The sequence below is a fragment of the Solea senegalensis genome, linkage group LG21, assembly GCF_019176455.1.
Source record: "Solea senegalensis isolate Sse05_10M linkage group LG21, IFAPA_SoseM_1, whole genome shotgun sequence".
In the NCBI taxonomy this organism is placed as follows: Eukaryota; Metazoa; Chordata; class Actinopteri; order Pleuronectiformes; family Soleidae; genus Solea; species Solea senegalensis.
In genome coordinates this window covers 11,816,995-11,832,781 of record NC_058040.1, presented here as the reverse complement: position 1 = coordinate 11,832,781, position 15,787 = coordinate 11,816,995, and the positions used below count along the sequence as shown (strand labels likewise).

General features: G+C 38.6%; 2 protein-coding genes across 3 annotated transcripts; both read right to left on the bottom strand.

Annotated features, from left to right (window-relative positions):
* Positions 1 to 52: 52 nt before the first annotated feature.
* Positions 53 to 1,758, bottom strand: rln1 (relaxin 1). Its single transcript, XM_044053626.1, has 2 exons — positions 795 to 1,758; positions 53 to 463 (listed from the first exon to the last, which is right to left on the bottom strand). The coding sequence occupies exons 1-2, from the start codon at positions 988 to 990 to the stop codon at positions 72 to 74; spliced, it is 588 nt and encodes a 195-aa protein (XP_043909561.1). The 5' UTR covers positions 991 to 1,758; the 3' UTR covers positions 53 to 71.
* A 460-nt stretch (positions 1,759 to 2,218) lies between these two features.
* plgrkt (plasminogen receptor, C-terminal lysine transmembrane protein) lies at positions 2,219 to 12,292 on the bottom strand. Of its 2 annotated transcripts, none has more exons than XM_044053628.1 (5): positions 12,235 to 12,292; positions 11,060 to 11,174; positions 4,813 to 4,943; positions 4,196 to 4,305; positions 2,219 to 2,769 (listed from the first exon to the last, which is right to left on the bottom strand). In XM_044053628.1, the coding sequence occupies exons 2-5, from the start codon at positions 11,138 to 11,140 to the stop codon at positions 2,633 to 2,635; spliced, it is 459 nt and encodes a 152-aa protein (XP_043909563.1). In that variant the 5' UTR covers positions 11,141 to 11,174; positions 12,235 to 12,292; the 3' UTR covers positions 2,219 to 2,632. The 2 variants fall into 2 exon arrangements, with proteins under 2 accessions (XP_043909563.1, XP_043909562.1); XM_044053627.1 differs by lacking the exon at positions 12,235 to 12,292 and adding an exon at positions 12,121 to 12,228.
* Between the last annotated feature and the right edge of the window lie 3,495 nt (positions 12,293 to 15,787).

Here is a 15,787-nt window from a genome sequence, read left to right as displayed (position 1 = left end):
TAAATCCTACATCTTTCCACAGCTCCCCCCCACCCTCCCCCCCATCACCCCCTTCTCCTCCTTTCCTCGGCTCAGCACAAGCGTCCAATATCGTTCTTGGTGCAGCCCTGGCTGCAGCACATCCCTGCCACTCCCAGAGAAAAGTTCCTCTTCTTCTTGCTGTGCGTGGTCCAGCCGGCTGCCAGTGGACGTCCGTCCTGCTCAGGAAAAAACGACGGCGCCTGAGACTTCTCCAGCAGGGACGGGTCACTCTGCTGCTGCTGCTGCTGCTGCTGCTGCTGCTGCTGCTGCTGCTGCTGCTGCGCGTCTCCCACGGCCCCGTAAAGAGCCAGGAGGTCAGACAGAGACTGAGAGGCGGCGATGTGAGCGGGAGAGCGGTGTTCTGTGAGCTCCGTGCCACTCTGCCAGGTGTGCCGACTGTCCTCTGCTGGAACGTCGCTGAGAGAACTCCACAGGAAAGAGTCTGGAAGAAAGGAAACGTGACAGAGATAAAGATTCACCTCATGGATGTAAATATAAAGCTGATTGTAAATCATGAGTGTTGCTCCTGACCTTTTGAGATACAGAAGAGCACAAAATGTTGTGTTCTTTGTTTCTTAGCCAGCTGATTCTTTCAAAACTCTTTCCTTCACTACACCAGAAAATATTTCAGCTTAAGGCCAAGCTGGAGATTTTAAGTCTTGAATGATGTGCTTTTAAAAAGCAGTTACTTTAAGTGTTTTAGTGCCTGTATATTTGGTTTTATCTGTTAATTCCAAAGACACACATAAGGAGCTGTAATAATGTCAACCCACCTGAGTCCCTCTCTGTGGACCGCCTCCACCGGGAGCCTCCGCAGGTGAAAATGACCGCTCTGATGAACTCTCTCCCGCAGAGCTTCACCCCATAGTCCCTGGGCACCATCAGTCTGCTCATGACATCAGCCCTCACGCAGCTGCACATGCCACCGACGCACACCACGGCCACGGCGAGAGTCAATCTCCAGAGCATTCTCACAGACAGGTGGGGGACCAGGTTCCACCTCAGATCACCAGACCAGACGTTTCCTCGCCGCTCAGGTCACAGAAGGTGCTTCAGGTTTTTTGGCTTGTATTGTGTGGCAGAGCAGACTTTGGTGTTCCTCCTTCTTGCTCTCTCTTGGTCAGTGGACGCAGCCTTTTATAGTCTTAGTCAGTTTAATCATCAACCTTTTCCTTTCAACCTCCCCCAACCTTTCAGTCTCTCTCTCGCTCTCTCTCTCTCACACACACACACACACACACACACACACAGAAACACAGACGTCATCTGGATTAATGACAATGACGTACTTGAAGTTATTCACATTTGTTGTAGTAATATTAGAATAACACTAACTCAGTAACCATTTCATTGCTAAAAAATATAGGGTTCTGCATTTTGGACCAAAGCAGAAAAGATAATTTTCTATGAAATTGTTCTTTTTTATTGATTTTTTCTAACAAATATTATTTTCAACAAATCAATAATTAACCGATTGCAAAATTAACCGGTGGCTATTTTTGGATCATCGATCAATCAGTTCAAGGGACAGTTGTTTGTGGACAATTAAGACATCTGAAGATGTCGTTTTGAGACATAGGAAACATCGGATAAGAGAAAATTGATCTTAATAGACGGATTAACTGCTAATAATAACATGATCAATATTTGGAACCCTTGTTATGATTTAATGGGAATCCTTCCTGTCTTGACAAATGTCAGCTCTGTTGACGGTCTTCATAATTAAAGCTCGGTTAAATACCATTTTTGAGAAGAGAGCATTTTCATCATTTATTCATCATTTGTTCACTTTAGTTGTCTCCTCTGTTCCCAGGCAGAAATGCTGTGACAAGTTACACAGACGTGCGCGCTGGAAACATTAAAGCAACACTATGTAACCTTTGTTGAGGCGCAGCGCCCTCTGCAGCCACAAGTTATTATTTATGTCGGGCTTTGTGAGATTTTTAGGTGAAGAGGAAAAAGAAATGAGTGTCTTGAAGACGCCTCAAACAAATGTTTGAATATTCATCGGGATCTCCAGCTTTCTGAACCTGAAGCACTATCACTTTATGACTTGATTTTTGTCCCCATAATGTGACCTTGTAAACAGAGTTAGGTCCCCACAACATAAGGAATACCACAATTGCAAGTTATTTGTAACACATTCTACATAACTCTGCCCTCTAGTGGTCTCAAATAACTTCACACAATATAACCCTTCGCCTGAAATATCGAAGTGTTTTAATTAACCGGACAGTGAAAGTAATTCATGTATTAAACATAAACAACTGGGGACCGAGTATAAAGGTTGCACAAAACCATTGTGTCACAAAATGGTTTGTCATCTTTAAAGAAGCACTTCCGGAAATAAAACGTTTGAAGCATAAAGAGGAAGAATATGGTCATCATCACAGTCTCAGTGGATTATGTGGAATTCCTTGAGCAAACAGTAACTGATGTAAATGTTCATACTTTAATATTTATCATTGAGACACGTTAGATGTAACTGTAGTTGTGTGTTTGTATAAAACATGGACTCTAGTGATTTTGAGTCCATTTTCAACACCTGTACATGCCGGGGACCAATGTGCCGTCTGAAAAGAAATACTGGGTCCCCTGATATTCATTCAAACTATTGACTCGTCACTTCTTCAAGAAGGAGGTGAGGCTGTTTAGCGCGCCGGGCTTTCTCTATGCTAACGAAGGTCGGAGTTCCAAGAGGCAAGTCCAAAAGGTCGTGTTCAGTCGCCATGATACTCTCCGCCTCGCCTGGAGGTGTGACGGAAGAACAAATACAAATTGTTGCGTCAGGTTGGGACAAATAGATTTTTTTATTTGTTAATGCCGAAAGTCATGAACTGGAAGTGAGTTAACAGTGTTGCCGACTCCTCAGTAAGGAAGGTCGCTATTGCATGTCCCAAAGAGACAAAAAGTGAGCTTTGAACTACATTACCTCCATTCTTGTTTTTGTAATGTCACAATTCCAACCCTCCTCCTTTAAAAATGAACCATTTATTAAGAAAATGTTGTATTTGCAGATCAGCCAACGTGGCTTCGTGCATGCACGATTCATTCTGCAGTCTAGACAGGGAGTGGTGAACATCTCCTGCGCTGACTGCAGCTGTGTGAGGAGTGGACTGGGCCGCCTGTGAGTGCTTTAGGACAGGCGACGGACCCATGGCAGCACCCGCTGCACGTTGAGATGTAAACCGGTACGTGCGTTCACGCCAGGGTCTCCAAAGACGCCAGAAAAATCACTAGATTTGTCGCATCTTTGAAAAAGAGTGGTTAAAGGGGTCTGAATACTCACTCAGTGTTGGCAACACTGTGAGTTAACCACTTTCCAGTTGAGAAAAAACATGAATGCAAACATATCTCTGGCTAGCCAATGTAAGCCATTGTTAGCAAGTGATATTTTGTACACACAACACAGCACAACATGCCGGCGTTTGTGAGGTTACTCCGACTTTCCCAGTTGGAAGTTCCAACCTGAGGGGGTGTTCCAGTTAAAACACAGGAGCGTAGGCACTCGGAAATTCCAACAACAACTGGAATGCACCATTTGTACGTGCGTCCAAAGTATGCATCAGAGGGAGGGGATTAGTGTTTATGAGCATCATTAGCATTGAGCTGAAGGTGATCACACGGCTCTGGAATGCTGAGTTTTAATGGCGGTAAATTAGTAGTTCGCTGAACCAAACTCTGTTTTGAAAGACAGAGGCTGTCCTCGACTATCACACATCTCTCTTTTACTGCCTTCATGAAGCTTATTAGACATATGGGGTGTGAAAACTAGAATCAAATGAGTGTGAATCACAGCGAGCCTCTCGCAAACCTTAAACAAGGCTTTCAAACCAGTCAAACTATGAATGAACAGGTTCCTGCCTCTTAGAGAACAGAGACCCAAGGACATGTTAATATACACACACACACAGATGTTTAAATATTTTACATACGGGTGGCTGACACCTTTGTGCGTGTGTAAAACTGCAGCACAATTACATTTTGTTTCATTTCATTGAGTGTAACTATGAATGTTTCATCGAGTTTTATTTTAAATAACGTGGATGGGATATTTGCTAAATAATGTGGAAAATTCAGAACAAAAACAAGTGTTATTTGAACTGTATGAGAAATATAAGTTCTCCTGGGCCACTATTATGGTCGTGTGTGACTGCGTTGCCGTAGGTCTTACCTCTCATGCGATGAATAAGCGTTCCATAAGCGCTGTCTATCTGGTAGGCAAGTATGAAGCTGAGAGGATAGATGGGCGCCAACAGGGAGGGTTTCTTTCTTTTAACGGCGCTGTAGAAAAAGCACAGTGAGTGAGTCAGACTCATGATTACTGAGCTGTGGCCATTTAATAAGACAGTATACAGTGAGGATCACACTTTTTTTTGCAGTTTTTCCATCATGATACGGTTCAGTTTGGTACAGTACGGAACAACGGCATCAGGACACGACGCCAGGACATCCACTAGCACTTTGTTTGTGGCTGTTTGTCTCAACAAGACTTTAAACTTTGTGTGAGAATAGACTGCATGGCCTCGACTTCCATAGGATATTTGTTCCAGTTGCAAGGGAGTGACATTTTTTGTGACCCATACTGTATTATTTTACTCTGGTACCACAAGGGATGGGTAAGAATGGGGCCAATTATTTTGGTACCATTCCTAATGAAAATGAGAAAAAAATACATATCGTAGAAACACAGCTTTAGTGTATCATTGCGGCTTTTTAATTGTGTGTTACACACAAGTCACCAGAGGGAATCTCCTCTTAAAAATCATATGAGCTGTTAACACAACTCACCCTGCAACGAGTCCCACTGTAGTCACTGCAAAGAACGTGCCAAAGTATTTGAGAAACTCTCTGGACCAGGCAATCTGCATGGCCATCTGTCGGTCCCTCATCTGGCTCTGCATCATGATCTGACGCTCCAACTACACACAGACATGCACACAAAAAGAGGAACAGAACAGGTTACAAAGCTAGAAGAGCTTTAAAAGCAATGGCAGGACACCGTCTCATGCCTTCTTGTAAAAATACATATTTAATGAGCAGATAAAACTTAAGACAAATTATGTCAAATGTAATTTGCAATTCTGACACATGTACAAACAATTAAGAAACTATACAATCCACTCTTAAAGCTTAAATATCTAACATGAAAGCCAGGTGTTTCCGTATACAACCACATCACACTAACATGTTAATATCTGTCATTTGTGAAGGAATGACATCACAAACACACAAATCTAAACAGAAAATCTACGCTTTTCGAAACAGAAATATGAAAGGTATCAGTGCGGCTGTTACATCAGAGACAGGGTCAGTCGGTTTCAAAGTTGTTGCAGAAGGACTTCAGTGAGATGAGGCTTTTGTCTGCTCTTTCCTGGTACATGTGCACAAATACACACGCTTCATGCATAACAATTGACCGAGTGACATTCTCGTTTAAAAAGGGCTTTTATTCACTTCATAAAAAGTGAATATGTCAAAGACGAGCCTTTGTTTCCAACTCAACAGTGAAGTGACACTATCTCGTCGATGTTGCAAAAAAAAAAGAACAAAGAAAAGAGAGACCACATCACTCAAATGATGAGTCACTGACATAAATTATAATGTGTCGAGTGAAACGACGGTTTGATTTCTGACGTCCTGCACGTGTTCATGATCATTTCTGTGTGATGTTACTTAGCACTTGAGCTAAATTAAGTGAATTCAAAATAATGCGCGGAGACCAATGCAAATGTCTGACGGAGATAACATTGCTATACATTCAGATTTTTTCACACAACACAACACAACAGCTGCAAGTAAAGAGGTGCACAGTAAAAACTATACATGTACAGGGTGTTATGAGAGAAAAGACTGACTTTCATGTCCAACAGATAAAATGACTTTTCATTTGGCAGAATTTTTCTTTATGAATTGTTGTTTTTCATTACCGCATGGTGGCCATTCTGGATCACCATTATTTGTTTTACATTAGCCTAACAAGGACAAACTAAACAGCTTTTGAATTTTGATGCCAATTAACAGCTACATAGGTTCTCCAAAGTCATGTTTCCAGCATGGTACGGTAAAGCCCACAGTCAGGCTTGCGTTTCGACAGAGAATAGTACTTTTACTTGGTGGGCTAACAAATAAATGCATCCAACACAAAACGGAAACTCGGTCAGTTTGTGTCAACAAGACGTCAAGCGGCCGTTGAAGAAACACTGGTCGCTTTTCTGTCACCTACCCATACCATACCACACCACATACTCCCGTACCAAAACAGTTGGGAGCAGTTATTTTGGTACTATTCCTAATGGAAATGCAAACTTATACATACCATACTGAACCACAACACACTTAGAAAGGCTGGGTGAGGTGACTTCACCAAGAAATGTTGCTAAATGTTACATACTGTACCTTTAATCTGAGCGTTACAGTGGAATAATAAGAACTCAAGCAGCGGGTGATCAGTAATACTCTGGACTGACAATTCTTTTTATTATAGCCTCTGTGTCGATTTCAGTTTCAGGTATTTTTTTTAGGGGACAGAGTATTTATTTACTGCTTTAATATATCAGCAAATATGCTTAAAAAACAACAACAACAGGTGTATCATGTTAAGTTTTATCCCCTTATCAAACTCAGGGGAAAATGTCACACTGTGTCCAGCAGCAGAACGAAAAGCTGAAATGCAAATACTTGATGTGAGTCATTACGCTGTAATTGTGCTATATGGATTGGCAAACCAAATTTCTGCCACTTATGTACACTTACCATTAGTCCATCAGTGGGTTAAATAAATAAAATAAAATAAAATGCACTAATGACATACCCTTAGTGGTAATTAAACATGACATCACTCGCACTCTTGCTGTAAAGGACGCAACATTGTGAGAACATTAAGTGCTTGGTTGATGGCTACTTATAAAAGTCAGTAAGCATTTAAATTTAGAAGAAGAAAAAAAAGAGAGTTTGAAAGTAATTGGGCTGACCCGTCACAAGCAGGTAGAAATCACAGTAATGAAACACAATCATTCCTAACAACATGCTCTTGGACTGATTATGGAGAGTATTATCAGCATGCGTGAACAATAGAGACTCAGTTTAATTAAAACATGACGTATAATATCCCAAAATGATATGTATGTATGTATGTACTGTATATTATTTCTACAGCAGATATAGTTGCTATGCACTCTATATGTCCAAAATTAAAACCGGTAACTGGCTTTAATATTTAATGATTCATATCAGTGGCCAAAACGTACCTGGTAACATTTTTATTTTAGTGACTGATAAAGAAGTGGTAAATCTTCTATAAACAAACCAGTATTTGTATTTGTATTTGTATTTATTTATTTGCACCATAAAAAAAACGACAATACAAAAAACAGAAATTAAAGAAGAATAGTAAGTGCAGGAGAGGTTAAAAAACCCTACATGGGCTTATAAGAAGCACCTCCCCAAGAAATATACACATTCAAAGGATAAATCAACAACAACAACAATAGGAGAAAGCAACAACAAATAACAACAAAAAAGGAAGCAATACAAGTGCCATTTTATAGCAGACACTCAAAGAAGTCAGAAATAAAAACATGGGTATGTATAAATATAAAATGATTGTATTTAACTGAGTGTATAAGCATGTAAAGAGATAATGATCCAATGACAAATATACTGGAAATATACTGGAAAAAAAAATAAAAAACTATTAGGAACTTTGATTTAACAGGTAAGCTTTCAGTCTTAACTTAAAAGTATTGAGGGATGAAGATAATTTAACAACATGAAGATGGGAATTCCAAAGTATGGAGCCTCTGTGAGCAAAAGAAAACTGAGTATGAGTAGTGCGGCAAAAAGGGGGATGAAGTTTATCAGTCTGTCTGGTGTTATAAGAATGGACCTGAGAGTTAACTGTAAAGAATTCATGAAAGGATTTGGGCAGCAAGTGGGAAAGTTGAATATATTTATAAGTAAATACACATGATTGAAGTATATTAATATCGTAGACTGACATTATCTGAAGATTCTTAAACAGAGGGGCAGATGGAGACAAATAATTAGAGAAGGTGGCTAATCTAACAAATTTCCAGTAAATTCATTCATCGGGAGAATGCCAGATTAATTCAATGAATGAAAATGAGCATTAATTACAGGCCAACTTTACAGGCTGTGATGTGATATATTTTACATTATATTATTTATTTGGTTAATTTTTCAAGACAAACAATATACAAAGACAAAAAAAGTTTCTGAATTCTCACTGGTGAAGCAAAACAGGGTGTAAAAAGGTTTAAGCTTATTTTCCCATCTTTCCAACAAAATCATAATGTTTTTTAAACCAGTTAGTTAGCCTTAAATGTCAACAACTTAAAAACCACATATTGGCATGCAAACGTGGAAGACACAGGTGTGAATTTATTTATGTGCACATGTGAAAATTTTGCTGGAAACCCTTCGGAATCCACTGCTGTAACCAAAGCTGACTACCACTACTCAGCTCTCCAGGAAGACAGAAATCCAGTTTTAGAGAACTGGAAATGACAGGAATGACTCCTGGAATCAACAGTCTATGGCCGTTTCTCAATATCCATACTTGTGCGTACTTGTCCGTACTTGCATACTCCCCTACTTGTGAAAACGTCATCGGCCTCAGTCCAAGTTCTGTTCCAATTCTCAAGTCCGTGAACCACGAGTACGGTTGTCAAACCTAGTCCTTAAGATTTGTATTATTATATTATATTTCTATTTATTAGATTATATTGTATTAAGATATAACATATAGCTCCGCCTCTGCGGACACTCGGAGCTCACAGTGCCCGGCACAGAGCAGCGTTACCATGGCCTGTCCTGACGAAAGTTTGAAAGTTTGTATATTATTAATGTTTTATTTATTTTAACTTTGAATTTTAGATTCATATTAAAGTTGCACAGTCATCGTATCTGTATTTAAATATAATATGGAAATATACATACACACACACACACACACACACTACAATGCTGTAAAATATCTATTTCCACATTGTACTGTATATTTTAATAAAAAATAAATTAATAAATGAAGTTTTAACAGTAAAAAAAAACCTGCAAACGAGTCTTGTTTAGAACAGTTTTTCACAAAATAAATGGCGAAGAAAAATAATTATTGTTATTATATTGTTTTTTTGGTGAGGGTATTAGGTGCAGAAAGCACTCAAAAAAGCTCAAAAAAAAAAAAGCTCAAGAAAAACACCACACTGAAAGCCACTCATGTTCAGTGAGTCTGAAAGCACGCAAACCTCTTATTAACAATCAAGCTGCTATTAAATATAAATTGAACAAAAAACATTATCGACGTCATTTCAGAGCCCCAATTGAAACCCAGGGCATGCGTCACACATGCGGACACATATCCAGTGATTTTTTTCGAATAGTGTTTAGTGATTGAGATGGATCTGTGATTCCTGGACAATACCCAGTGACTTTGACTTCAGGGTCTGCGAGGCAAGAATCAATTAGGCCTGACTGATGTGAATTGAAAATACAGACAAGCACTCATCTTTGACAACTTAATGCAAGGGGAGGCAACAGTGTCGCTTCCTACATATTCTGAAATTGCGTGGGTCCATCGCAAATTAAATTTGCTGATGTCACATTACAATTTAAATGTTCAATGTGAAAAGAACTCATCATTTGACGCAAATTACACTTTAATATTGTCATCTATGTATGTTATACCCTGCAAAAGGTCTGAATGCATAAAATATATTCATCAATGTTAAAATAAATAATCTAATTTTATTTTGAGCAGACAGGACAATAATTGTAAAATGACAAAAGTCTCATCAGTTTGCACTCAAAAGTGACCAAGTCTGTGAACGCCAAATATATAATTGTCTTTACCAAGTTAGGATTACAAAACAATGAGGACCCACTACAGCAATGTTTAAACATGCGGCTAATATTCACCTGTGAGTCACTGTTGTGATCCAAACGAGGGAGCTCTGAAATTCAATTGTCAACCCTTTGCCGTTACTAGATATTAGTCATCATCTACCACATTTACAGCTGTGAGGGCATCAGAAAATTAAGGGCCGCGCAACACAACCAACCTCCTGGGTGTTAGTCGGATAATGTCATTGGTGTTATGACAGTCACATCCCACCTGCTGCTCAGTGGCTCACAGGCATGAATAAATCACAACAAATTGGCCCCAAAATGCGAGAATAAAAAACACAGACATTTATTTAAAAGAGGAGAAAATAAAAATAATGAGAGCAATAAAACATGTGGCCTCAATATGGAATTGATAAAATTCCCTACACTGGTTCAGTGCGAGTTCAGAATAGAACAAAAGATGGAAAGTCCAGTTATAAAGTTGGACAAGGCACATCGATCTGATAGGGTTTACTGGTAAAACTGCTATTTTCCCAACATTTAATGTGTGCTACATCTTGGTGATGTCTTTATATTTTATATTATTCATAATTTCTGGTTGTATGTTAACCTCTGATTGCAATGATGTGGGTGGGATGCCATTTCAATGGGGTTCATTTTTTTATATTTTTCCCATGTTGATACGTCATTAAAAATAATAATTTAAAGTAGCTGAAATGGTCTAAGAAAGCTGTATCAAATTAAACATAAACATCTTAGATTTTCTCTTTTTTGGGGATTTTTTGAATAATTTGTTTGTTTATATAATTTGTAATATTCAGATATTCGACAGTGCATTGAATATTCTAACAACAATTTAGATTGAACTGTCAGGCTGAACATCCTTAAGGCCATCGTAGATCCCTGACGTGGTTGAAAAAGGGAAGCGCGAGAGAAGGAATCCTCCATTAGCTACTGTCTCGCCATTACATTACATTACATGTCATTTAGCAGACGCTTTTATCCAAAGAGACTTACAAGGGAATTGAGTACAACCTGCCAGGGGTGGAGTTGAACTTGCGACCATGAAGTCTTTTGCACACAGGGTCTTAAATATGACAACTTCTTACACACTAGATCTTTACGATGTACACACTTAAATGACATAATCTGAAAGATGTGAACCGTGGCTCACCTGCAGTCGTGAGTTGTGGAGCATGAACTCTTGCTGCTTCTTTAGGTTTGCATCCATGGTTTTGGACATTTGAAACCCCATGGTGACCCTGAAGATACAGCGACTTCAAATGATCCTGCAGTCACAACATGAGACAATATACAACATAGGTCATACTCAAAAAATATACTTTAAGTAGGTGTGGCACAGGATATAAAGACAGTATCAGTCTCAAAACTTCGCCTGAACTTAATTTCATTCATTTCAATCACTCACTCATTCATTCATTCATTCATTCAATTTCTACCCCAGCAGTTTTACACTCAAATGACCTGGGGGGCCACATGAGCTTGGAGTCTGGTCAGGAGTGAAAAACAAACAATTGTTCAGTAGGGATGGGTGATATTAGCTAAAATTATATCACAATATTCCATCATGATATAACAATAACATTTGCAATATTTTAAAAAAATATTACACAACTTCATGAAGCAAAATTAACCTATAAATATCAAAAACAAACTTTATAAAATTATAGTGGATGGCCACATGGAATCGATTGAAGGTTCACATGTTGTCCGCGAGGCGCGAGTTTGAGTCCTCTGGTCTACCGGGGTCATTTAAGGCTAACATAGGGCAAAAGAAGGGGTAATACAGCCTGGACAGGTCGCCAGTCCGTCACAGAGACAAACAACCACACACTCTCACATTGACACCTACAGTCAATTTAGAGAGTCCACTTAAGTAATCTGTATTTCTTTGGACGTGTTAGGGAGGAAAACCCACGCGAATTCACCGACAGAAAGGACCTCGGTTGAACAAGGAATCTAACAGGCGACCTTCAAGCTGCGAGGCAGCAGAGCTAACCATGCTTAATTCTAATACATCTGCTAGTTTAATGTTTACATGTTGAGACTGGGTTTTGTTGTTAGGAGTTAGCAAATGTTAAATGACTCATCACTTTGACCGTTTCACGGTACTTTTGGCTAATTCGTTTGACAGCTCATGTAACGTTTAACCTGAAGCGTCGCTTTTAACTGTGGCTGGCAGTTTACCTGACTAAAAACAAAAGCTTTTCATACTTATGATATTTCGAAGCTGGTGGGCTAAATAGTTGGATGGTAGCGGGGATTCCGCGTGTGACGCCAACGTCTCAATTACAACGAGTCAACGACTTTTCCACCAACACCACCTACCCTCACGTATCACCCGCTGCCGGAAGCTCAAACAGGAAATGGGCACACTTTATATCCGGTTGACTTTCAAAATAAACCAAAAAAGAAAATCCCATGGTAGTTCATTAAATAAAGAACATGGTTTTCAAAAACGAGGTTACAAATAACATTTGAAGTAGTATAGATCACTGTTCATTTTAAACTCATTAAAAACAAACGATACATTGGTCATTGATCATTGGAGTAATAATAATTAGAATAATAATAAAAATAATAATTTCAACAGTGTTAAATTTACAATAAAGATTCGAAGCATTCAATTACAGACAGGTAAGGTTTGGAGTGAGAAATGCACCATTTATTAAGTGTTACGTCACAGACTGGACTGGGTGTATTTAGCTGAGAAGTGTCTCCCTCTGCTGGTCATTATGAGTACTGCAAAGGTTTATGTGGATATACAGTGTATATGATTTATTTATTGACTTGTATAACATTTTTATATCATGCTAAATTTAATCTCTGTTTAATAATCAACCCTCCGGTTTTATACCCACAACAAACACAAGTGCACATTTTTTCTGTAAATGAATTTAAAACATATATATATATATTTTCATGTTTGAGCAAAATGATGATTCATGTTGACTTCAGATGTTTGATGTTTGGGAACTGCACTAATCTCGGTTTATCTGCTAATCTAAATGAATGTAATAGGCAGAGCTGAATTGTGTATTATTTGAAGTATTACTATGTACGCATAGTTTGTTCAAACATACTCCCTTATTTACTAAGCTCACCAAGTGAAAGAAGAGCACAGTATAAAAAGTATAAAATTGTTGGCTCACAGACTGAGTGTGGGAGAGTTAGAATCTCCGTCTGTCTCTAGTTCAGTTCTGACATGATCAGTCAAAGTGAAAATGCACTGGATGTGATTTCTTCATGTTGTAATGGTCCATGCCAAGCCAAGCCATTTTTTTTATAGACTTACAGTAATCATTGCAACATTGTTGGGAAGATGTAACACCTGATTTCTTATGAACCCTAAAATAGCCAGTCATACTTTTGTTTTCAGTTGTTTGTTTCCCAATTGTCAATTTTTGTGGATGTGGAGCATAAGGCTGTGTTTCTTGCATTTTCTCTTTCCTTTCTTCTGTGATCAGTAGGAAAGAGGTACATGTGTTTAGCGCTGTAGGTTTCTTATATTTATAATGTTTTCTTGTCATATGTAAACTTCCATCCATCCATCTTCTACCACTTTATCCTCCACATGAGGGACACGCCACATAAAGGCAAACAACCATCCACTCTCACACTCACACCTATGGTCATTGTCAGTGTCCTATTTGCCAAATCCACAAATCTGCATGTTTTTGAATTGTAGGAGGAAACTGGAAAACCCGGAGAAACCCTGTCACACACGGCGAGAACATGCAAGCTCCATGTCAGAAGGCCCTTGTTCCGACTGGGTCACAAACCCAGGGTCTTCTTGCAGCAAAAGTGCTAACCACTACCCTTGCAAACTTATTTTCATTCTTTGTTGAGGTGTCGGAGGGGCGTGAGAGGCACGGCAGGACATCGCATACGGTGGTTTATACAGATAAATAAACAAAAATGATCAGGTTCTCAATAGTATTTAAATTTGGGGGGGCATGAAACATTTCTGTCCTCTGGGGGCATGAGAGAAAATAATAGAGAACCACTGCATTAAATAAACAGTACAATTTAACTCTTAACACAGAGCATTTAGGCTGTTTCCATCCCCATCACTTTGTTAAAACATATATAGACAGGCTATACGAATGTGCAATATAGAGTGTCGTATATCCTTTTTTCATACATACTACATACACACACCTAAGCAAAAAGTACTCAAAAGTTTTTAAATAAAATTGAATTTGTTTGATTTACCTTACTATCACACACACAAAAACGGAGGTCAAACAGTTTTCAAAGAAATTGAAATTGTAAAAAAGTGAGCACTAAGGCTTAAGTTTGAAATGAACTGTTAATCAAATAAACAGTTTTAGTAACCTCCATAATAAATGCTGGGGTTTTTCAAACCGGCATTCTACAAGGAAAAATCATTTACATGCGATCGTATCACTGCTGATGCGTCTCATCTGAGTGATATAGATTACAGAGTCAGTTTTGCAAGGTTTTTCCAAATACCATGACATGGCAAGTTGGAAGTTTGGCGTCATTATCATCAACAACAACAACAAGAAGGCACACACTAATATCATGTAAAGCAGTCGGGATGTGACAGAACGTGCACTCGATGAGTACATGGACCAGTAAGTGAACTTCTGGGAAAACCCACAGATGTTTCACACAGTCATATGGGCCAGTTCACCCTCGTGAAATTTAATTCATTAACATCATTGAATATGGAAATTCCACCTGCCTGATGGTAACAACATGATGGAAGCAATAAAGCAAATGTGTCTGTTTGATTTATTGCATGAGAATTCAGAGTTCTGACTTTACCAAATGATGTCTGTTGACATGTTCTGTGAACCCGAGAAAATATGTACTCAGTGTTTTGGTTTATACGATCTTTGGTGCACATTCAAATTGCAAAGATGATCTGAACTTAGGTAACCCTCATTTTCTAATGAAGACAGTGGGACACATTCAAAAGATTCCATAAAAACAAGGAAGTTATACCCTGAGGCTGAGCTGGACACTATACTTATTTAAGTGTAAAAAAAACCACATAATTTATGATCAATTTATAATATATAAACACAAAAATAAATAGCATTAACTTGCAGGCGTTTGACTCCTTACATTTTGATGTTTATTTTTCACTACAACTAAATCTTTTTTTATTAGATCGGAATACTAGTAAGTTGCGAGTTGTGACAATAATAGTAGTTTCTTTTTAGGGTTGTCCAGTAAATGCCACACAATGTCACCAAAAAAATCTCTCACTGAAGTGTAAACCAGCTCACCCGTCCTCTTGTGGAAGCGGCAAACTGTAAATGAGGTGATGAATACAGTAAAATGCTGTCGTTGAAGTTGAAGTCACACATGAGACAAACTGTGACACAGCGAGAAAAGCGGGCAGGAACAGAAAGCAGGGGAACCAATGACCAATGAGTTTCAAGTGTACTGTAAACTGATTCCATTTGACTTTTATGTGTGTGTGTGTGTGTGTGTATTTTTAATAAAACATGCCTGAAAATGAATATTGTGAATAATTTCTCAAAAATGTAACATGTATCTTGTTTATATGTATTGTTTCTTATTCTTAATTGACCTTGTCAGGACCAGCAGTCCTCATGAAGACCAAAACCTGGTCCTAAAGAGGCAGAGAACCATACTTCTTAGGAACATGTGGTTAGTATTATTAGGTATTATCTGATTATGTCTGAGGTTAGGGATAACATTTAGGACATTTTTAAACCCTGACCTTGTCATCATGGGGACCAACCACTGGTCCCAATTTGGCAGAACCTTGTTTCTGATAATCTGAATAAAATTAGCATTAACGTGAATGTTAATGTGAACTGTTTTTACATGATTTATAAAGGTAGTAGTAGTATTAGTAATAGAAGAAGAAGAAGAAACA

Bases quoted from the DNA above. Each gene is read 5' to 3' on its own strand.
- rln1 (XM_044053626.1), bottom strand. From the start codon at position 990: ATGCTCTGGAGATTGACTCTCGCCGTGGCCGTGGTGTGCGTCGGTGGC. The intron at 464-794 runs GTGGGTTGACAT...CCTTTCTTCCAG, and splicing joins GTCCACAGAGAGGGACTCAG to ACTCTTTCCTGTGGAGTTCT.
- plgrkt (XM_044053628.1), bottom strand. From the start codon at position 11,140: ATGGGGTTTCAAATGTCCAAAACCATGGATGCAAACCTAAAGAAGCAG. The intron at 4,944-11,059 runs GTGAGCCACGGT...GTCTGTGTGTAG, and splicing joins TCCACAACTCACGACTGCAG to TTGGAGCGTCAGATCATGAT. The intron at 4,306-4,812 runs GTGAGTTGTGTT...CTTTTTCTACAG, and splicing joins ACAGTGGGACTCGTTGCAGG to CGCCGTTAAAAGAAAGAAAC.